Here is a 25,288-nt window from a genome sequence, read left to right on the forward strand (position 1 = left end):
TCTGAGAATATTTTTTCCATTGATTTTTAGAGAGTGGAAAGGAGGGAGGGAGGGGGAAAGAAAGAGAAACTGACTGGTTGCCTCCCACACAAGCCCTGAATGGGACCGGGGATCGAACCTGCAACCCACGTATGTGCCCTTGACCAGGAATCGAACCCCAAGACCAATTGGTGTGTGGGCCGATGCTCTAACCACACTAGCCAGGGCAGCATATTTTGAAATGCATTCATGTTATACTGTGTGTCAGTAGTCCATTCCTTTTTATTACTGAGTAGTATTCCACTATAAGAATATATCACATTTTGTTCATGAATTCACTTGTTGAAGGACTTCTGGGTCATTTCAGTTTTTGACTACTACAAATTAGGCTGTTAGGAATATTCATTTAAAAGTATTTATGTGGACATATGCTTTCATGTCTTTTGGTAGATACCAAAAGGAACAAACTCATTTTGTACAGTAAGTGTATACTTAATTTTTTAAAGAAACTGCCAAAATTTGACTATACCACTCTGCATTCTCACCAGCAATGAATGAGAGCTCCAGGTACTCCTACTCCTCACCAACACTTTTAACATTAATTTGTATTCCTCTAATCAACAATGATGTTGAACACTTTTTCGTGTACTTATTAGTCAATCATATATATTCTTATAAGTACTTGTTCAAAATTTTTTGCACACTTTGTATTGAGCTTTTTGTTTTCTTATAATTGAGTTATAAGAGTTCCTGCTATATTCTATACAAATCCTTTTTCAATATATATATATTTTTAAATGTTTTTATTAATCTTTTAGAGAGAGAGATAGAAACATGGATGTGAGAAACATTGATCAGCTGCCTTCTGCACGCCCCCTACTGGGGATCGAGCCTGCAACCCGGGCATGTGACCTGACTGGGAATCGAACCAGGACCTGTTAGTCCATGGGATGACACTCAATCCACTGAGCATCACCAGCTGGGTTCAATACATTTTTAAAAAATTGAGATACAATTCATATACCATAAAATTCATCCCTTTAAAGTACATAATATAGTGGGGTTTGGCATAATTACAAAATGGTGTCACTGTCACCACTACCTAATTCCAAAATATTGTCATCAGCTTATAGTAAAGGAAATAATTTTCTTAATTTCATTTTCAGATTGTTCATTGCTAGTGCAGAGAAATACAATGGATTTTTATTTTTGTACATTTGTCATGTATTCTACAACCTTGATGAACAGGTTAATTAACTCTAATAGTTTTTATGGAGATTCCTTATGATTTTCCACATACAAGATCATCTAATTTGCAAAGTCAAGAGGGCAGACATCCTTGTATTGTTCCTGATCTAACTGGACAAGCTTTTTATCTTTCACTATTAAGTATGATATTAGCTATGGGGTTTTAATAGATACCTGTTATCAGGTTATGGAAATTCCCTTCTATTCCTTGCTTTTTAGTGTTTATACCCTGAAGAGGTGTTGCATTTTATGAATTCCTTTTCTTTGACTACTGAGATGATCATATGCTTTTAAAATATCTAATATGGTGAATTAAATTATTTTTAATTTACCAGCCTTACTATGACAAATCCATTTGGTCATGAAGTATTTCCTTTCTATTGCTAACATTTTATTAAGGTTTATGCTTCTATGTTCATGAGAGATATGGGTTTGTTGTTTTCTCTTCTTAAGATGTCTAGTTTGGGTATCAGGGTAAAACTGGCCTCACCAAATGAGTGTGCAGTGTTCCCTCTACCTCTGTTTTCTGAAAAAGTTTACATAGTATTGATACAATTTCTTCCTATTTCATAGAATTTACTATATTATGTCTTTGTTGTTATGAAGCCGACTTCTCTTTTTATGGAAGAATAATAATTATAGAATTTTAATAATTAAAATAAATTTTCTTGATATAGATCTACTCAAGATTTTCTATTTCTTCTTGAGACACTTTTAGTAATTTGTATCTTTCAAGGAATTTTTCCATTCATCTACATTATCAAATTTGTTAGAATATGTTATTCATAATATTTTCTTACGGTTCTTTGGGGATGTTTCCTCCTCATTCCTGATACTGGTAATTTGTACCTTCTCTTTGTTTTCTAATCAATCTAGTGAAGAGTCGAGCTCCTGGTGTGATTGATTTTTCAGGCCTAACTTAGGCAATTAAAAAGGTTTTACTTCGCGCCCTGGTCAGTTTGGCTCAGCGGTTAGAGCTGACGCCTGCGGTCCGGAGAGACCCGGGTTCGGTTCCCGCTAAGGGCACGTACTTCGGTTGCAGTTTGTCCCCGGCCCTGGTTGGTCGTGCGGGTGGCAGCCACTCGATGTGTCCCTTCACGTCGATGTTTCTCTCTCTCTCTCCCTCCCTCTCTCTCCCTCCCACTCTATCTGTACCAAAAATGGAAAAATATCCTCGGGTGAGGATTAAAAAAAATAATAAAAAAAATAAAAAGGTTTTACTTCGCAGGCCTCATAGGTGAAAACTGCCCTCCCTACACTACACTTGGTACACAGACAATGACAATCTCAGAAGAGATTTGTAGTCAAGGTCTCGGCCTCCAGGCTAGTCAAGCTCTCACATAGTCACATTCCTAGCCGTGGTGCCTTTATTCCCAGGCCTCTTTATCTGAGGACGTGGGCACAGGTCTCTCTGGTGCCTCTGCTGAGGCCACCTTTTGGAAATAAGAAGGGGAAACCTTAAAGACACTTTTCTCCTTTCTGAGTCAGTATCCAACACTTTCCCCCTCCTCTCTTTCTCTCTGGCCTCATCCCTTCTCCATCTCAAAGTCATAAAACTGCCAGAGCCTTCTGTTTGGGGCTCCCTCAACAGATCCCCACATCCACATGGAATGGGGGGTGGGGATTGGTGTTTTCTCCAGTTTCAGTCATTTACTTGTATCACACAGTAAGTGATTAAAGGATTAACTGTTTCATTTTTGCATGTTGCTTTAATCAGCTACTCCAACACTTAGCAACTCAGTTCTCTCTCTCTCCCAACTCAGCTGAGTTCCTGACATTAGGTTTATCTATTTTATTGACCTCTTATGAACCAGATTTTGGACTCATCAATTTTCCTTACTATTTCTCCTTTACTACTTTGTTGATTTCTACTCTGATTTTTGTAATTTCCTTTCTTATACTTGTTTTCAATCTAATTTGCTTTGAATCTAGGCTTATAAAGTAGAAATTTAGATAAATAATAGTAGACCTTTCTTATTTTAATTAATTAATTTAGTTAATCCTCACCTGAGGATATTTTTCCATTGATTTTCAGGTAGAATGGAAGGGGGTGGGGGGAGAGAGAAATACTGATGTGAGAAAGACACATCAATTGCCTGCCTCCTACACAACCCTGACAGGGCCCGGGTTCGAACCTATAACCCAGGCACATACACCTGACCCATAATCAAACCCTTGACCAATCAAACCCTGGTCAAGGCTAGACCTTTATTTTTAAATGTAAGCATTCAAAGCTATCTCACTCTAAGAACTACTTCAGCTGCATCCCATAAATTTGCTATGTTGTATTTTCATTTTCATTCAGTTTAAGTATTTTCTAATTTCCTTGTGATTTCTGCTTTAATACACAAGTTATTTAAAAGTGTGCTGCTTAATTCCCACACATCTGGAGATTTTCTGTCTACTTGCTATTGACTACTAAGAGAGAACACTGAAGTCCCCAGCTATAATTGTGAATTTGTCTATCTTTCAATTTTTTCAATTTCTGCTTTATGTAATTTGGGGTTTTGTTGTTTTATGCATATATATTTACAACTGCTATATTATCCTCCTCTACTGAGAGAGGGTATTTATTTTCTAATGTAAGACATAAAAATAACTTGAGAAAATGGGAATTACCAATGGTAGAAAAATAAATATTTTTTCATCTCCTATATAACAGAAAATCCAATAATAAATAAAAATTAACAAATGTATAAAAAAATAACAAAAATTTATGGAAGAATAAATAAAACAAAAAAAAGTTTTTCATTCCTCTCTATCATTTGACTTGGACAAAACAGATGAGAGTGGCAGATTATTCTAAACAACGAAAATATCAGATCCTAAGTTGTTTTTCTAAATGTTTTCATTTTCTATTTATTTTGGAAAAAAAGCATTATGTAACAAATAGGTCATAGTAAAGAAATATAATGAATAGGGAAAATGCTCAGCCTTATAAGAAATGTAAATTTAAACTACACAAAGATATATTTTACCTAGTCAAAATATTTAAAGGCAAAAATACAGAGTTTGATAACAGACTAAGTAGACGCAAATATAGGGAAACTCTCACACATTACTGGTGTTAGCCTAATTGGTACAACTTCAATGATGGGCAGTTTGGTAAAAACCATCAAAACTACAAATGTATATAAGTGCAGACACAGCAAATCACTTCTAAGAATTCATCCTAGGAATACAATATAAAATGTGCAAAATAACTCGCATATACTATTAGTCATCGTGGTATCATTTATAAATAGCAGATGTTATAAAATAACCCAAATGTTTATTAATAGGGAAATGATTAAATATATCCTAGTACATCACAAAATGAAATATTGTGAACCTGTAAACCAAAATGAGGAAGGTCTTCATGTATTAAATATGAAATGAAATCTCCAAGATACACTCTGAAATGAAAAAAATGCAAGCTGTAAAAATAATGTGGTCAAAAGAGGCTAAAAACAATGCACTCCTACATACTTTTTAATAATATTTTTATAAGCATAAAATGTTTCTGGACAAATGCAGAGAAAACTGATTGTACCTCCCAGCAACTGAGTGGCTAGGAAAGGGGGTAAAACAGATTTTTTGCATACAATTTTTTATTTTTTTGGTACGTGCCCCTAGCGGGAACTGAACTCGAGATCTCTGGTCTGCAGGCCAATGCTCCAACCGCTGAGCCAAACTGGCCAGGGCTCATAATATTTTCTTTTTAATTTTAAAAATGTGAATATATTACCTATTTAAAAAATAAATACATTTTCTGTAAACTTAATTATTACAGTGATATATTTACACTATTTAAAAACTAGAAAGTACAAAAAGATATTGTTTAAAAAGAAGTCTTTCAACCGCTTGTTCCCCTTCTATCCAAATCTCAAACTTACTACTCCAGCTCCTAGTGAAGAACTGACCATAATTGCTAAGGTATTTTTCCAGAATATTTTAATATATATACAAGCAAATGTGAATGCCATTATTTACCCATCTGCATTTAATATATGCACAGCTTACTTCTGATAACCTCTTTTGAGATTTTTCCATATTAGCACATAGAAAACTTTCTATTATTTTCTTTTCTGCAGAATATTCCATTCCATTGTATGAATGGATACTTGAGATGTTATCAATTTTTTTGCTATTCTAGTGTGTTTATTCAGCTATCAATCAATTACCATATTATTACACTATAATATCTATGGGTGGAATAGTCATAGTTATATTGAGATTGGAGATATAATATACAATATTATAGTGGTTTTTACAGACTTAACGCTAGAAGAAAATTACCTGCACTCCTCAAAAACTGTTTTGTGTAGCAAGCAGCAGCATAGCTCTGATGCTAAAAGTGCACATTTGCATCTAGACTAAATGTACTTAAATCCTGGCTGTTTTCCTTACTAGCTGTGAATCTTGAGCAAGTTATTCATCTCTCTCTGTGCCTGTTTCCTTATCTATAAACTGAGGCTTATAACAACTACCTCATAGTAGTTGTGGAACTTAAATGAATTTCAATGAAAAGCACTTAAAACAGTGCTTGCCATATAGCCAGGATACAAGAAATGCTAGCTATCATTATTAGTAGAAGGAAAACTATTTTTGACACATAGACAAAAGAAAAAGAATTAAAGGAGATATATTAAAGCAGTGGTTTTAAACTTTGCAGGGAGGAGGATAACATGGTTCCCTGTAAGAAGCTGATAACTATTTTCTTCCAAGAAAAAATACAATATACAAACATTTTACAAATATGCTATGGAATTCAAAAATTACCTAAAGTCCCTCTGTCAAGAATTCCAGAGTTAGAGGATAAATAAAAGAAAAGGCATTTAAGTAGAACAAAAGATAAGAGAACCATATAGGTTACTATAATTAGCCCTAATATGGTAGTAGATATAGTGTTAGACTAAGACATTTAACTAAATTGCAGGCTTTCTGTTGTCAGAACTTGTACCAGGTACCATTCTTGGTGATTTCCCAAGCCTAAAACGTTTAACTAAAAAATGTAATAATCACCAAATTTATTAGCAAGGTAGCTAAATGTAGAAAGATGAATGTTCAAAAATTCCAACTGGATTTCTACATTCAGCAACAAATTAAAAAATAATTTTTAAATGATCCTATTTACAATAAAACTAACAAACAAACAAGAAGACATGCACAGGAAACTTGCATTTTCTTTGGGGTAGGGCACAAGAAAGGATGCTAATATTTTCACTGCTCAAAATAATACTGGAACTTCATTAAGACAACAACGAAGTAATAAAAATTTAAAGGGAAAAAACAATATTGTCATTTTCAGACAATATCATTAATAATAATTACACAGAATACCTAAAAGAATCAATAGGCAAATTATTAGAATGAGACAGTTCAGCAAGTAACCAATCATAAGAACATACAAAAGTCAATAGTATTATTCAATAACAGCAAGAAATAAATAGAGAATGTAATAGAAAATAAGGTATCATTTAAAGAGAAACTAAAACTATAAAGCCTCTAGGATTAGCTTTATAAAGAATGCTCCAGCCCTGGCTGGTTTGGTTCAGCTGTTAGAGTGTCAGCCCACAGACCAGAGAGTCCTGGGTTCGGTTCCACTAAGGGCATGTACCTCGGTTGCAGTTTGTCCTCAGCCCTGGTTGGGTTGTGTCGGTGGCAACCAGTTGATGTGTCTCTCTCACATCAGTGTTTCTCTCTCTCTCTCCTGCTCTATCAGAAGATAAACATAAAAATGTCCTCAGGTGAGGATGAAAAAATATTTTTTTAAAAAAAAGGATGTTCCAGACTTTAAGATGACATTTTAAAATTCTATGAAAAGCACTAAAAGAAAACCTGAATAAATGAATATATAAACTATGCTCAATGCCTTAAAACTATAAATTCAAAGCAACTCTCATCTAACAAACATCTTGTAGGATTTGGGAAGAAAATTTACAAATTGATTATAAAATTTATATATAACAATGAAGCCCATATATAGCTAACCAAAATAATTAGAAAAAAGAATTTAGCAAAAAGAATAGATTAGAAGAAAAAAAAACAGGGACACTCACTCTATCAAATATAATGTCTATAATAAAACCATAGTAATATAATAAAGAGTCTAGAAACATCAACACCTGTTAACATCAAAAATCAGTAAGAAAAAGTTAGATTACTTTACAAATTATTTTGTAAATGTGAGGAAACTGTCTCATCAAATGGAGAAAAAGATTGTATCTTCATGCGAAATAAATTTCAGATTGAATAAAAAATCTAAAGATAAAACTATAAAAATAATAGAAAAAAATACAAAATAACTTTATAATCTCAGATCGAAGATAGCTTTTTTAAGCAAGATTCCAGCTCTGGCCAGTTTGGCTCAGCGGTTAGAGCGTCTGCCTGCGGTCCAGAGAGACCTGGGTTCGGTTCCCACTAAGGGCACGTACCTCGGTTGCAGTTTGTCCCCAGCCCTGGTTGGGTCATGCAGGAGGCAGCCACTCAATGTGTCCCTTTCACATCGATGTTTCTTTCTCTCCCTCTCTCTTCCTCTCTCTCCCTCCCACTCTATCTGAATAAAAAATGGAAAAATGTCCTCGGGTAAAAATAAAAATAAAAAATAAAGTAAGATTCCAAAAGCATTAAGTCATAAAGGAAAAAAGTGATGGTTCTGACAACATTAAAATTAAATATTTCTGCCTGACCAGTGTGGCTCAGTGGGCTGAGTGTCATCCCATGGACCGAAAGGTGCCAGTTTAATTCCCTGTCAGGTCACATGCTCGGGTTGTGAGCTAGGTCCCCAGTGAGGGGTGTGGAGGAGGCACGCCAATTGATGTTTCTCTCTCACATCAATGTTTCCATCTCTCTCTCTCTAAAAAATTAATAAAAACATATTTAAAAAATTGAATATTTCTCTTCCACAAAGGGCAATATAGTCAAACAAAGTCTGTGAAAAGATATCTGCAATGAGTAAAACTGACAAAACAGCAGCAAGATAATGAGAGAAACCCCAATTTTAAAAAATGGTAAAAAAAAAAAAAAAAAATAGGAATAGGAAATATACAGAGAAAATTTTAAGTGGCTAATACACATTTAAACAGATGATCAATTGCATTTATAATTAGAGAAATGCAAATTAAATTAACTATAAGAACACACTTTGCACCCATCTGCCTGACAAATATTAGTACACTGGATAATAAAAATGGTTGACATGTACAGGGAACCCTCATGCACTGCAAATGGAAATGTAAACTTTGAGGGCCACTTTAGAAAGCACAGGTAGAAGGTATCCTGTGTGTCCAGCAATCCCAAACTAGGTATAGAACCCAGATAAAATTTAGAGTACACAAGATAGTAGGTTCATTAAGGCAGCTTATTTTTTTCTACAGTAGCAAAGATCTAGAAGTTCATCCATGAGGAATAAGTAAAATGTGAAATATATGTATATTGGAATAAAACTGTGCAGCAATAAGAAAGAATCCTTTAGAGCTGCATGGTTAGGTCTAAATGGTATAATATTTAGTATAAAAAAGAAAGACACAGCCCTGGCCGGTTTGGCTCTATGGTTGGATCATCAGCCCACAAACCAAAGGGTCTCGGGTTCAGTTCCTGGTCAGAGGCATGTACCTGGGTTGCAGGTTCGATCCCCAGCTATGGGTCAATGTGTCTCTCCTGCATCAATGTCTCTCTCTTTCTCTCTACCTCCCTCCCTCCCTTCTAATCTGCCTGGAAATTAATGGAAAAATATCCTCAGGTGCCCTGGCTGATTTGGCTCAGCGGTGGAGCATTGGCCCACAGACCAAAGAGTCACAGGTTTGAGTCCAATCAAGGGCATGTACCTTGTCCTTGGCCCTGGTCGGGGTCAAGCGGGAGGCTGTCTCTCTCACGTTGATGTTTCTCTCTCTCTCCCTCTCTTCCCACTCTATCTGAGATAAATGGAAACATCCTCAGGTGAGGATTAAAAAAAAACGTCCTCAGGTGAAGATTAACAAAAAAAGAAAGATATAAGATTTATAGCACAATACCAGTTATGCAAATGAAATAAACACTAAACAGCAACATATGCAGTTTATACAACATACACATTACTTCTGAGAAGTAACGAAAAGGTACCACGTGGGGAACAAAGGAGGAATAATTCCAGAAGTACTATGCATGGTATGCCATAAGCTGAGGAATGTGACCAACTGCAGTTCCAGCAGATGCACCTCCATTCTCCATCCTTCCCCTCAAAAATGGAAAGAGAATTGCTGGTAAAGGAATGAACAAGAGGACCAATACAAAATACCATCTGATGAATGAGGTAAATTCTACCTCTAACTGATTAGCTTAGATATATCTTTATCCTTTAATGTCCTCATTGTAAAATGAGAACCTGATTAAATAAATAGTTGGTCATTATAAATTGCTTTGTAAGTATGAGTAAATAAATGTTTAGTCCTTTAACCCCAAATGAAACAAAAGGGTATAAATGAATAATTCTTGAGTTAACTTTGAGAAATACAAAAGAAAACATTTAAAGGAAAACTGTGAAATGTATAGAATTGCAATTAGAATCAAAGGAAGCAATAGAATAAATTTTAATACATTTTTGGATGAAAGTATGAGACATGAACAGGTGAAACAATGAAAAAATTGACAAAAAAGAAAAAATGCCAAGTCCACAAAAGTTAAAATATGTGTAACATCACACCTATCCCATACCATAATCAGTAAGAAACAAAAAGCCAAAGTGAATACAGGGTAAGAGCAAGCAAACATCTCTGTGTATTTATATAGTATGTATATTTATACATTTTTATATTACATATATATATATAAAATATGTGTATGTAAAAACAAAAAAAGCCAGGTGATAGATATATAAACAAAAAGAAAGCAAACTTCTATCCAAAGCTATAATTTTACTTTTCTCACTTCAGTTACACATACCCACTTAAATGGTCCAACCAACTCCTCCCCTTGAATATATGCAAAATACTTTCATTCTGGACCCCACAAACCTGCTCCATATTTCCTCCTTCTATTACCTGAACCACAAAGGTTCAAGTCTCCCAGGCTCAAAACCAAAGCACAGTATGACGCTTCTCCCTTGACTCTCACATGTTCAACTAGCTGTCAAATCCTATTCCATCTAATCATTCCCTATCCTCTTCTGTTTCTAACATGGCCTTCTCTGTCTTTTCTGTTCCCAGTCCTTCCAAGTCCTCACACCCCACAATTTATCTTATATTAGAATGAGTTCTTTTCATTAAATAAAATTTTAATCATGTCACATTTTTGTCCAAATTCTTTCAAAGGTCCAAATACTCTTATGTGAAATTCAAGATCCACTACAACTTCGCTTTAATCTATCTTTCTGATACCACATTACACTACAGTCAGTCTTCGTTTATCACGGTTAATCAGTTCCAGACTCTAACGCAATAAATGAATTTCTGCGAAGCAGGATTCTTTATTTATATGCAGTTGGACCTCACCACTTCGCGGCTTCACTCTATTTGAAAAAACCGCGACAGAGTGAAGCCGCGAAGGTCGAAGCGCGAAGCGGCGAGGGACGACTGTGTTCCTTTTCATACCTCCTTACCGATGCACTTCTTCTTTGGTTTAAGCATATGTCTAGGGCTCTACTACAGGTGTCACTGTATAACCAAACTCTAGCCCAAATTTCAAGAGCCTCTGCCTGTAGGTACTTTCCAACCTTTGGGAGAAGAATACTCTCCAATAAAAAAATTAAAAAAATAAAATAAGCCATAAGGTAAATTCTTAGGAACATAAAGAACCACAGTCTATGACTTTAAATGTGAAGAAAGAAAAGTTGATGAAGGAAATAGAAAACTTTGTTTGGTTAATCTCCATGCTTGAGGATGCTCATATGCCAGAAGAAAACACACTTATTATGAAAGAAAATATCTAATAGATAATTTTTTTAAGAGGAGGTAGAGGTAAGAAGAAAAAAAAAATTTAATGAGACAATGGCCAAAATTTTTCTAAATGTGATGAAAACTACAAACCCACAGATCTAAGAAGCTTAATTAATCCACATCAGAGGAAATATATAGAAATCCATTACTGGAATTCTCAATGTTAAGATGCTAACATTATAATGTTATAGTGTCAGTTCTTCCAGTGAAGATGACAGTTCTAAATAAATATTTAGAGTCAATTCAATTCCCACTCCCCCACCCCCCCAACCCGGCCTAAAATCCCAACAGGCTTTGTTTTTTGACAGAAATTTCCAGCCTGATTAAAAAAATTTATGGAAATGCAATGAATATCCAAAATTACACCTTGAAAAAGAAGAACAAATTTTGAGGACTTACATTGTGTGATTTCAATTCTTACTATAAAGCTATAGTAATTAATTGGAGTTTTAGGCAAGATCTCATTTGAAAGAAAGGTTCTACTGCTTAAATATGTTTGAAAACTCCTGCTGCAGGGTCATGGGACCGAGAGGAGGGGAGAGATTAGAGGAAGGAATGATGAGGCATATCAAATTGTGCTGCAATCAGATGGTCCTTAGTGACATTTGAGGCTACAGGATAAGACTGGTAGGGAGAAAAAAATAGATTTTGTGATGTTAACGACTAAGTAGAAAGTAAATGTAGGCAGCTGGTATAGCCCACAATTAGAAAGAGGAGGAAGGATATAAATACATATTCTCGTTAGGCAGCCCCTTCCTCATGCCAATGCTCACTACCATTAGTCATAGGGATGAATTTTTAAGTTACAGGTACTCTGATTAAAGCTGCAGTCTTCATTTGGCTCAGCGATTAGGGTGTTGGCCCACAGACCAAAGAGTCACCGGTTCAATTCCGGTCAAGGGCACGTCCCTCAGTTGCGGTGTGGTCCCCAGCCCTGGTCGGGGTCGTGCAGGAGGCAAGCAGTGGTGGTGTGTCTCTCACATCGATGTTTCTCGCTCTCTCCCTCCCTCCTTCCCACTCTATCTGAAGATAAATGAGAAAATATCCTCAGGTGAGGATTAAAATAATAACAACAATAATAATAAAGCTGCAGTCTTCAAGTGAGCTATTTGATTTGACAAGACCAAGACTCCACAGGTCTCTCACTCTATCCATTCTTCTAGTGGCTATAAAATAGGTCTCAAACAACCCTGATGTACGGCTGGTTAAATCACAATCATTTATTTTAGAAATATTTATATTTTTAAATTCACTTTGGCTTTTTAGTGCCTGAATACTGTTAAAAAAGAAAAACCCCCACTGTGCCCTGGCCGGTTGGAGCATAGGACTGCAGACTGAAGAGTCGTGGGTTTGATTCCGGTCAAGGGCATGTACCTCGGTTGCAGTTCGGTCCCCAGCCCTGGATGGGGTCTCGAGGGAGGCAGCTAGTTGATGTGTCTCTCTCACATCCATGTTTCCCTCCCCTACCCTCCCCTACCCTCCCCTCCCCCCTTCCCTCCCCTCCTCTCCCCTCCCCTCCCCTCTCCTCTCCTCCCCTCTCCTCTCCTCTCTTCTCCTCCCCTCTCTCCTCCCCTCTCTCCTCTCTCCTCTCTCCTCCCTTCCAATCTATCTGAAGATAAAATGGAAAAAATATCCTCAGGTGAGGATTTAAAAAAAAAAAAAAACCCACTGCTTAATTTAATTCCCTACTTTTGATTTAAGAAGATTCTCCTAGAATATTGGTGCAATACAGTGATGTGAAGAATTTTTGAATATTTTTAATTTGTTCAATATCTTATAACCCTAAATACAAAGTTTTGGGGACAAATGTGCAGAGTTTATCTCAAATCACTTGATAAAAACCAAAGAATCCAAACTATTTAATGCAATGGTCAATTATGTGGAAGAAAAGGAATAATCAACTTCTTAATTCTAATATACTTCAGGCTTCGAAGACTATAAATACGATAAATATCTTAACTGCCAAATCAAATTCACTAGAAAAGAATGGCAGATAAAGCCAGAAACATAATCCTATAAGCATAATTTGGTTTACTTACCTTCTGATTTCCTACCCTGTCACTTTATTGCCTACTTACATGGACCAACAGTTTTAAGAAATAGATTAAACCAATGATAACTCATGCATCCAAGTTTTAATATAACTGGCTACAAGTCAAACATTTTGTTGTTCTAAAATCACATAAATGCCATCATATCTTCAAATAACCAGCTTTCTGCCCTGACTGGTTTGGCTCAGTAGTTAGAGCATCGGCCCACAGACCAAAGGGTCATGGGTTTGATTTCCAGTTAAGGGCATGCACCTGGGTTGCAGGTTCGATCCCCAGTCCTGTTTGGGGTCATGTGGGAGACAACCAATCGATGTATCTCTCTCACACTGATGTTTCTCTGTCTCTCTCTCTCTCTCTCTCTCTCTCTCTCTCTCTCTCAATCTCTTCCCTTCCTCCCTCCCTCCCTGTCCCTCCCTTCTACTCTGTCTCTATAAAAATCAAAGGAAAAATATTCTCGGGTGAGGATTAACAACAATAATAAAATATTAAAATAACCAGCTTTCTGACCAACATAACTTTTAAAAGGATATTAAAAGCAGATAATTAATGATAGCTATATCAATAGAGATAGTGATAACTATATCAATATGAATATTATGATCCTGTTAAAGTATTGCCATGTATTATCACTGATCTAATCCAAAACGATTCAAATATCAAATATTAGTAACATCATAAAAATGAGTGGATGCTAACAAATACAAAATATAATAATAGTAAATATTCTAAATATTTATTTTTTTTGAGTTAGACTCAGACAAGGTTCCCTAATCTCTACCCCAAATTATACCTGGCAGCTCGGTAAATCTTCCCCAAAAAGGTGATGCTGAAGAAGGCTGGTGATTCTGAGGAAAGGTAAGCAGAAGTCCTGTAAGTACTTTTCCATGGATTCAGGAGACCAAGCAATAGGGCTAACCTAAAGTTAAAAAAACAAAACCTGAGAAATTCATTCTATAACAGATATAGCTTTAAAAATTATATTCATAATGGCAACAAAATCTAAAATGTTCACTAAATAACCACTACATCTAATCTTAGAGAAAACATACCATTGCACACTCCTGAGTTCCTTCTTCATGGTATAACTTTCCTTTAGATAGTTCACTTATCACAAAGCTCAATAGCACTTTGTAAGACTTTTCTGCATCATATGTACTCTAGAAAAAATTAAAATATTAGTCTCTCAGTCACTGAATTTATTAAAAATTAACATAGAAAACACTTTTTAAGAGTACAACATAATTATAATTGCATTGTTTTTCAAATATGTAAACTTCAATTCCTCAAAACCTGTATACAACAGTATACCTCTGGATTCACCATGAAATTGGGTAGATGATTAAATAGTTCTTTAAAATACAGCATATGAGCACTGATGGTTTGGCTCAGCAGTTAGAGTGTTGGCCCAAAAACTGAAGGGTTGAGGGTTCAATTCCCGGTCAAGGGCATATACCTGGGTTGCAGGTTTGATCCCCAGCCCCAGTGGGGGTCATGCAAGAGGCAACCAACTGATGTGACTCTCTCACATCAAAGTTTCTCTCCCTCTCTCCCTTCCACTCTATCTAAAAAGCAATGGAAAAATATCCTCGGGTGAGGATTTAAAAAGAAACAGAAAACAAGACAGCATATGAATTATATAATGTATGTATAAACAAACATATTAAATAATAGATTTTGACCCAATAATTCCCACTCCTGGAAATTCTCCCTAAGAAAATAATACCCACATGCTCAAGACAGTCAATGCACCACTAATAAGAATTGAGTAAAGGCTGTGGAATATAAATGTACCCTGAATTTTTAAGGCACTGATAGTCTGGACCACAGAGTTTGTTATTTGATGACATTCATTCTGTATAGAGTCCCTTATTGTTTCACACATGTTACTGTGCTCTCTTCAACTAGACTGTAAATTCCAAAATGTCAGGAATTATGCTTTGTATTTTACATGTAGCCTACTGCATAACAAAAATCTGAGCAATAAATACCCAACTGATGAAATTTATTTTGGCATTATTGGAGTTTCTCATCTTAGAACTTCTCTGGAAGTGCCTTTTTTGATAATCAATTCTTTGCATTTTCTTAAAGGGCTCTCAACTCTGGCTGGCTGCACATTGGAATCACTTGGAGAGCTTTTTAAAAAAATATTTTTATTGATTTTGAGAGAGAGAGGAAGGGAGAAGGGGAGAAAGAAAGAGAAATATTGATGTGAGAGCGGAACATTGATTGACTGCACACCCTCTAATATGGATAGAGCCCACAACCTGGGTGTGTACCCTGACCAGGAATCAAACCAGTGACCTTTCAGTGCATGGCATGATGCCCAACCAATTGAGCCACACTGACCAGGGCTCTTTGCATTATCTTTAAATCACTCCCCTATCCTTTCTGCCATATTCACTCAGTTACACATTGTTACTGTGTCTTGATTTTTAATTATAAAAACAACTGCAATATTGTATATCACCCATATTTTAATTAAAAATCAGGTCCCTTTACCAAATTCTTCTCAAATTAAAAAAAAAGAGTATTAGATAAGGATTATTTCATACATAAGAAAGTCTTAGTAAAGCATATTTTATATAGGCAATATTTGAATAAACTAACAAGTATGCTCATAAAGCTTCAGAAGAAGATTTTTAAGACCGTGGATGAAGACCGAGACTCAAGATCAAAGGAATCCTATGGGAGAAGTGGCAAAGGTATGTGGGTTAAATAAAGAAAAGGATCAAGGGTTGGGAGATGCAATAAATGCTGTGTTGGGTAGAGGCTATGTCTAAATTGTAGTGCTTCTTAAACATTTTGGGGTGACAGGACCTTTGAGTACATGCTATGGCCCTAGTCCTCAGCAAAACAAAACAAAAGGAAAAGGACCCCAGACTGAGAAATCCTGGTATGAAGATTGCCTCAACTTCCTCTGAGAGATGGAATGGGCCCAGGTGACAAATTATCTCACTGGTATTGATGAGAAAAATTCCAGACTGACAGATGAAGATTACATTCCTAGAGAAAGTTGAAACTGCAATTATGTGAGGACCACACTGGAATTACAAGTAAAGTGTAGAAATATCATCCTGAATAACCAACTGAAGACTAGCTGGAGAGAAGCCTTACAACCAAGGACTTACAGAGACTGGTAGGAGGTGTGGAGGTACAAGAGGGCTGTATGGGCACTCACAGGCAGCAGCTGAAGTTCTGGAAGGATATATCAGCTGCAGGGAGTTCCTCATAAGTCTGGGGTCTAAACCCCAGGGACTCCCCAGGGAAAGGTGGCAACATAACTGGCTGTGAAAAAAAGAGGGGTTTCTGTCTACCAGGGAGAGATGGCTAGAAACACAGGCACCCTTTTAAAGAGCCAAAGCACAAAATTTCATTTGCAACCACTCACCCTTGGCTCCAGCAAAGAGAGGACAGAGCAGACTGGAGCTGCATGACGAGAGTCTGGGGTTGGTGGCTCTGGGGAAAGAGCTGAGAGGCCAATTGCCAGGATCACTGTGCTGAATCATTCCCCCATATTGCAGAAGCTATCTTTCTCAGCAGAGCATACCCCTCTATGCAGCATCAGCCTGAGGGGAAGAAAGAGCCCCACCATTGGAATTTCTCCTGCTGCACCCTGTGAAGCTCACACCCTACTGAGTAAATACAACCTGAAGCTCTTTAAGTGACTGAACCTAACAGACAGCTGTAAACAGAGGCAGATCTCTGAGTGCTTTCAGACTTTTGCTGAGCTGCCACTGGGCCTGGTGCTTGCAAAAGTCTGGTGTGGATTGCTGATAGCCCCAAACAGCTTGCCCAGGGCCAGTCACAGACAGTGTCTGATACTGGCCTGCAACAGAGTCCCTCCAAAGAGGCCCAGAACCAATAAACCGAGTGGCCAACTTCACACAACAGAGCAGGATCCAATAAGCTTCACAAGCAACATATCCACAGGAAGATCTAGGCAGACACCAAACCCTACTGAGGCAAATTCCACTTCATGTGATCCGCACCTGCACAGCAGCTTGCACACTCTGTTGTGGATTAAGCCTCACTACCAGCCAGCCTGGGAGTCAATCCCACACACAAACGGGCTAATAGCAATCAAGAGTCAATTACAACAGGAGGGCCCACATAATATACACAAGGGACATTCTTAGAGCTTCCAGCTCAGGAGATCAGGGAGAGCGCACCGCTGGGTCACACAGGTCACTTACTATGTAAGACCACCTTACCAAGACTGGGAGTTGTAGCAATTCTACTTAATACCTAGAAATAAATACAAAGAGGCCGCCAAAATGGGGAAACAACGAAACAGATCCCAAAAGAAAGAACAAGAATTCCCCAGAAGAAGAGCAAAATGAAATGAAGGTAAGAAATTATCAATTAGAGAGTTCAGAGTAATGATTATAAGGATGCTCAAGAGAATGCAAAAGGACATAGAAACCATTAACAAAAACCACTCAGAAATGAAAAATGCTATATCTGAAATAAAGAATACACTGAAAGGAATAAACAGTAGAAACAGTAGATTAGATGAAGCACAGGGCTGAATCAGTGACTTAAAAGACCAGGTAGAGCCCTGGCCGGTTTGGCTCAGCGGTTAGAGCATCGGCCTGCGGTCCTGAGAGACCCGGGTTTGGTTCCCACTAAGGGCATGTACCTCGGTTGCAGTTTGTCCCCAGCCCTGGTCGGTTGTGCGGGTGGCAGCCGCTCGATGTGTTCCTTTCACGTCGATGTTTCTCTCTCTCTCTCTATTCCTCTCTCTCCCTCCCACTCTACCTGAACAAAAATGGAAAAATGTCCTCGGGTGAGGATAAAAATAAATAAATAAATAAGTAAATAAATAAATAAATAAATAAATAAATAAATGACCAGGTAGAAAAGAAACACCCAATCAGAGCAGCAAAAAAGAAAAAAGAATTTTAAAAAATGAGAATAGTTTAAGGGACTTGGAGGGAAAAATTAATTAAAACAATATCCATGTCACAGGGGTACCAGAAGGAGAAGAGAAAGAGAGCAAGGGATCAAGAACCTATATGAAAAAATAATGACTGAAAACTTCTCTAACCTAGTAAAGGAAAAAGACATAAAAGTCCAGGAAGTGCAGACAGTCTCAAAAAAGATGGCCCCAAAGAGGCCCACATCAAGACACATCATAATTAAAATGGCAAAAGTTAAAGGCAAAGAGAGAATCTTAAAAGCTGCAGTCAGTTACCTATAAGGGAGCTCCCATTAGACTGTCTGTTGATATCTCAATAGAAACATTTCAGGCCAGAAGAGATAGGCATGAAATAGTCAAAGTGATGCAAAACAACTTACAACCAAGGCTACTTTACTCAGCAAGGCAATCATTTAAAACTGAAGAAGAAATAAAGAGCTTCCCAAACAAAAAAATGCTAAAGAAGTTTGTTACCACAAACCAGTATTACAAGAAATGTTAAAGGGCTTGAAAGAAAAAGAAAGGCCCTGGCCGGTTTGGCTCAGCGGTTAGAGCGTCGGCCTGCGGTACAGACAGAAAGAAAAAGAAAGAAGAAAGAATAAAGAAGGAGGAAGAAGAAAGAAGGATAAGAAAAGGAGGAGGAGGAAAACAACAATACAGAGAAACATAGTGAAAAAAATTAAATGCCAATAAATATGTACCTATAAATAATCAATTTAAATGTAAATGGCTTAAATGTACCAATCAGAAAAACATAAGGCAGCTGAATGGATGAGAAAACCAGACCCATGTATATGCTGTCTTCAAGAGACCCACCTTAGAACAAAAGATATACATAGACTGAAAGTAAAGGGATGGAAAAAGGTATTTCAAAGAAATAGAAAGGAAAAAAAAATAGCTGGGTTAGTAATACTTATATCTGATTAAACAGACTTTAAAACCAAGGCTATCGCCTGGCTGGTATGGCTCAGTGGATTGAGCATAGTCTCACAGACTGAGAGGTCCCAGTTCAATTCCCAGTCAGGGCACATGCTGAGGTTGCAACTTGATCCCCAGTAGGGTGCATGCAGGAGGCTGCCAATCAATGTTTCTCTCTCACACCAATGTTTCTATCTTTTTCTCTCCCTTCCTCTTGCTCTAAAAAAAGCCAATAATAACAATAATAAAAAAAAGATAGCCCTGGCCGGTTTTGCTCAGCGGTTAGAGCGTCGGCCTGCGGTCCGGAGAGACCCGGGTTCGGTTCCCGCTAGGGGCAGGTACTTCGGTTGCAGTTTGTCCCCGGCCCTGGTTGGTCGTGCGGTGGCAGCCACTCGATGTGTCCCTTTCACATCGATGTTTCTCTCTCTCTATCTCTTCCTCTCTCTCCCTCCCACTCTATCTGTACAAAAAAAAAATGGCAAAATGTCCTCGGGTGAGGATTAAAAAAAAAAAAGATAAAACCAAGGCTATAGTAAGAGACAAAGAAGGAACTACATAAAGACAAAGGAAGCAATCCAACAAGAGGATGTAAACCTTACAAACATTTATGTACCCAACATATAAGCACCTAAATATGTGGAGCAAATCTTGATGGACATAAAGGGAGAGACTGATAATAAGACTGAAACTAGACCACTTTCTTACACGACACACAAGAATAAACTCAAAATAGATTAAAGACTTAAATGTTAGACTCGAAACCATAAAAATCCTAGAAGAAAACATAGGCAGTAAAATCTCAAACATTTCTCATGGCAGTATTTTTTCAGTATTTTGTCTCCTAGGGCAAGGGAAACAAAAAAATAAATAAACAAACAAATAGGATTACATCAAACTATAAAGTTTTTGCATAGCAAAGGAAACCATCAACAAAATGAAAAAGGCAACCTACTGAATAGGAGAACATATAGGCCAATGCTATACCTGATACAAGGTTAATATCCAAAATTTTAAAAAAATGTATACAACTCAACAACAAAAAAATACCCCAAACAATCCAATTAAAATATGGTCATAGGTCCTAAATAGACCCTTCTCCAAAGGGGGCATACATATGAAATGATGCTCAAAGTCACTAATCATCAGAGAAATGCAAATTAAAACCACAATGAGATATCACCTCACATCTGTCAGAATGGCTATCCTCACTATATCAACAAGTGCTGTCAAGGTTATGGAGAAAAGGGTACTCTAGCACACTGTTGGTGGAAATGCAGATAGGTGCAGCCATTGTGGAAAGGAGCATGGAGTTACCTCGAAAAATTAAAAATAAGGAAGAAAATGGCGGCAGAGTAAATGGAAGCTACACAGACCATCTCCCAGGACCAAACTGGAATTACAACTAAAATAAAGACAAATCGTTGGGAAAAAGCAACAGAAAAGCAGCTTCTGAGGACCATATACCCAAAGACACTGACTCGATCCTGGTAGGACTTCAGAGATTCAAGGGGGGAGGCTGGAAGCCCACATACAGCAGCTGTGAGCAGTGCCCTCGGGGTTAAAATCCCAAGCCCGCTGCACAGCACAGAGGGCTGGGAGAGAGCACTAAAATAGGCACAGCCACTCACCTTGGACTCAGGCAGAAGGAGGGCAGACTGGACCAGAACTGTGTGGAAACACCTGGGATTGGGAGGGTGCTCAGAGCTTTGGCTGAGTTACAGCCATGCAGGATGGTGGTCATCTTACTTCTTCCCAGGGCTCTGGGGAGAAGCAGCAGCCCCTCCCTCAGAGATTCAACCCCACAGGTGGGCCATTGAAATGCAAATTGAGGTTCATTAACAACCAGCTTCTGACCAACCAGGATCATTTCCCTCAGGAAATCCTGTTAGGCTGAACATCTGAGGGAGTTTTTCATTCAACTGAGAACCTAAGGCTCTTCAAGTAACAGAGACTAACAGCCTCCAGGCAAAAAGCTAGAGAATAACTGAACCATTCCAGGGCTTGCAAATCTTCCCAGGAAGGTAAGATTTGACAGTGGTTTCTAACGTGGGTCCTCCAACACACATCCAAACCCAGGAGAGGGAACCACAAACAGCAGAACACCAACACCCACAAGAAAAATTTGACAGGCTTCAAAACCCACTGAGATAACCAAAATGGTGAAACAAATACACAAATCCCAAATAAAAGAACAAGAGACATCTAACAAAGATGAGATAAATGAAATGCAGTTAAGCAAGTTATCAGAGGTAGAATTCAGACCCATGACTTTGAGGAAGCTCAGCAGCATGAGTAAGGACATCAACACCATGAGTAAAGACATAGAAACATTGAAAATTAACCAATTCGAAATAAAAAATGACCAAGAGGAAATAAAGAATGACACAGCATAAATAAAGAACACATTGCAAGGACTAAACAGCAGAGTAGAGGAAGCTGAGGACCAGATCAGTGAATTAGAAGACAGGATAGAAAAAAATCAACCAATCAGAAAACCAAAAGGAAAAAACAATTAAAAAACAGGAAGACAGCTTAAGAGAACTGTGGGACAACTGGAAACGTAATAATATTCTCATCATAGGAGTCCCCAAAGAAGAAAATGAGCAAAGGTTAGAGAATATATTTGAAGAAATAGTGACAGAAAACTTCCCAAATTTGGTGAAGGAAGGAGGCATTCAAGTTCAAGAGGCACAGAGACCCAAGTAAGAAGAACCCAAACAGGCCCACACAAAGACACATAGTAATTAAAATGCCAAAAATTAAAGACAAAAAGAGAATCCTAAAAGCAACAAGAGATAAGCAACAGGTTACCTACAAAGGAATCTGAATAAGGCTACCAGATGACTTCTCAACAGAAACACTACAGGCCAGAAGGGAATGGCATGAAGTAATCAAGGTCATGAAAAACAAGGATCTGAATCCAAGACTACTCTATCCAGCAAGACTATCATTCAAAATAGAAGGTCAAATAAAGAGCTTCCCAGACAAAAAAAAAGGCTAAGGGAATACACTAGCTCCAAACAAGCATGGCAAGCAATGTTAAAAGGACTGCTGTAATTAGAAAAAGAAACAGTAAGAAAAATATAACCACACTAAACAAAAATGGCAATTAATAAGTATACATCAATATTCAACTTAAATGTAAATGGATTGAATGCTCTGATAAAAAGAAACAGAGTAGTTGATTGGATAAAAAAGCATGACTCATCTATATGTTGTTTACAAGAGACCCACCTCACAAGAAAAGACTCACATAGATTGAAAGAGAAGAGATGGAAAAATATTTTCCAAGCAAACAGAAAGAAAAAAAGCTGCAGTAGCAAAACTCATATCTGATAAAATAGATTTCAAAATGAAGGCCATAACTAGAGACAAAGAAGGCCACTACATAATATTGAAAGGATCTATTCAACAGGAAAATATAACCTTGGTAAAAATATATGCACCCAATATAGAAACACCAAAATATATTTAAAATCTTCTGGAGGAATATAAAGGAGAAATCGACAGTAATACAATCATAGCAGTGGACTTCAACACCCCACTGACATCAATGGATAGACCCTCTGGACAAAAAATTAACAAGGAAACACACACTCTAAATAAAGCACTAGACCAAATAAATTTTATAGATATCTACAGAGAAGTACATCCTGAAACTGCAGAATTCACATTCTTCTCAAAGATAGACCACATGTTAGGACACTAAGTCTCTACAAGTTCAAGAAGATTGAGATCATATCAAGCATCTTCTCAGATCACAATGGCATGAAACTAGAAATCAACTGCAACAAGAACACGCAAAGACATTTGAACACATGGAGGCTAAATAGTATGTTATTAAACAATGAATGGGTTACCAAGGAGATCAAGGAAAAAATTAAAAAATTCCTGGAAGCCAAAGAAAACAAACACACAACAACATAGTAAAATCTATGGGATCCAGCAAAAGCAGTCTGAGAGGGAAGTTCATAGTACTACAGGCCTACTTCAAGAAACAAATAAAATTTCTAATTGACTGTCTAACCTCACAACTTAAAGAACTAGAAAGCAAACAAAAAGAAAACCCCAGAGCAAGCAAACGGAAGGAAATAGTAAAGATCAGAGCAGAAATAAATGAAAATGACATGGAAACCAAAAAAACAATGCAAAGGATCAATGAAACAAAGAGCTGGTTCTTTGAAAAGATAAACAAGATTGATGGACTCTTAGCTAGACTCACCAAGAAACAAAGAGAGAGAACCCAAATACACAAAATCAGAAATGAAAGAGAAGAAGTAACAACTGACACCACAGAAATACAAAAGATCATTAACAAATACTATGAACAATTATATGGCAACAGATTTGACAATCTAAGCAAAATGGACAAATTTATAGAAACACATATTCTCCCAAAACTGAACTGGGAACAGATACAAAACTTGAACAGACCAATAGCAACAAAGAAAACTGAAGATGTAATCAAGACTCTCCCAGCAAACAAAAGCCCAGGCCTGGATCGCTTCATGAGGAAGTTTTACCGAACATTCAAAGAAGAACTCACATCCATTCTCCTCAAACTATTTCAAAAAATTCAAGAAGGAAGACTTCTAAACTCGTATTATGAGGCCAGCATAATTCTAATTCCAAAACCAGAAAAAGATACTACAAAGAAAGAAAACTACAGGCCAATATCCCTGATGAACATAGATGTCAAAATCCTTAACAAAATATTAGCAAATCAGATCCAGCAGTACATCAAAAAAATTATTCACCATGACTAAATGGGATTCATCCCAGGGATGCAAGGCTGGTACAATATTCGCAAATCAATAAATGTGATACACCACATAAACAAAATGAAAGATAAAAAGCACATGATCATATCAATAGATGCTAAAAAAGCATTTGAGAAAATCCAGCATATGGTTCTGATAAAAACGCTCAGCAATGTGGCAATAGAGGGATCATATCTCAACATAATAAAGGCCATATATGAAAGACCTACAGCCAACATCATATTCAATGGGCACAAACTAAAAGCATTTCCCTTAAGAAGAGGAACAAGACAGGGATGCCCAGTTTTGCCACTCTATTTAACATAGTACTGGAAGTCTTAGCCACAGCAATCAGACATGAAAAAAAACTAAAAGGGATCCAAATTGGAAAGGAGGAAGTGAAACTATCATTATTTGTAGATGACATGATATTAGACATAGAAAACCCTAAAGACTCCATCAAAAATCTACTAGACTTAATAAATGAATTTGGCAAAGTAGCAGGATACAAAATTAATGTCAAGAAATCAACGGCATTCTTATACACCAATGAACTCACAGAAAGAGAAACTAAAAAAAAACAATCCCATTCACCATTGTGGCAAAAAAATTAAGATACCTAGGAATAAACTGAACCAAAGAAGTAAAGGACCTATTTGCAGAAAACTACAGGACACTGAAAAAAGAAATAGAGGAAGATATAAAAAAGTGGAAACACAGACCTTGTTCATAGATTTGAAGAATTAACATCATTAAAATGTCCATATTACCCAAAGCAAGCTATAGATTCAATGCAATCCCCATCAAAATACCAATGACATATTTCACAGAACTAGAACAAATACTTCAAAAGTTCATATGGAACCAAAAAAGACCCCAAATAGCCACAGCAATCTTAAAAAAGAAGGACAAAGTAGGTGGGATCACAATACTCCGTTATACCACAAAGCTACTGTAATCAAAACAGCCTGGTACTGGCACAAGAACAGGCATACAGACCAGTGGAACAGAACAAAGAACCCAGAAATTGACCCAAGACATTATGCTCAATTAATATTTCACAAAGGTGGCAAGAGCATACAATGGAGTAAAAATAGTCTCTTTAATAAATGGTGTTGGGAAAATTGGACAGCTACATGCAAAAAAATGAAACTACACCATCAACTTACACCATACACAAGAATAAACTCAAAATGAATAAAAGACTTAAATGTGACTCATGAATCCATAAAAATCCTAGAAGAAAATGTAGGCAACAAAATTTCAGATATCATACACAGCAGAATTTTCACTGATATATCACCTAAGGCAACAGAAATAAAGGAGAAAATGAACACATGGAGCTACATCAAACTCAAAAGCTTCTGCACAGCAAAAGAAACAACCATCAAAATGGAAAGGGAACCCACTGCCTGGGAGAGCATAATTGCCAATGATACATCAAATAAGGGGTTAATTTCCAAACTACATAGAGTGCTCATACAACTCAACAAAAGGAAGACAAAGCATCTAATTAAAAAA

The 25,288-nt window shown here is 37.0% G+C and overlaps 1 protein-coding gene across 8 annotated transcripts in view; it reads right to left on the reverse strand.

Annotated features, from left to right (window-relative positions):
* The window catches only part of UBR3 (ubiquitin protein ligase E3 component n-recognin 3), a 222,767-nt gene that overhangs the window by 9,918 nt on the left and 187,561 nt on the right, over positions 1-25,288 (reverse strand). For 6 of the 8 annotated variants that reach the window (XM_036253642.1, XM_036253634.1, XM_036253638.1 and 3 more), the window contains exons 34-35: positions 14,221-14,328; positions 13,962-14,087 (exon numbers count right to left, since the gene is read on the reverse strand). In XM_036253642.1, the coding sequence (XP_036109535.1) occupies positions 13,962-14,087; positions 14,221-14,328 (234 nt within the window). Of the gene's footprint in view, positions 1-13,961; positions 14,088-14,220; positions 14,329-16,590; positions 16,738-25,288 lie in introns of those variants that run through there. The other 2 variants (XM_036253639.1, XM_036253640.1) reach the window with 2 other exon arrangements.

The sequence above is a fragment of the Molossus molossus genome, unplaced genomic scaffold (genome assembly GCF_014108415.1).
Source record: "Molossus molossus isolate mMolMol1 unplaced genomic scaffold, mMolMol1.p scaffold_m16_p_11, whole genome shotgun sequence".
Taxonomy (NCBI): domain Eukaryota; kingdom Metazoa; phylum Chordata; class Mammalia; order Chiroptera; family Molossidae; genus Molossus; species Molossus molossus.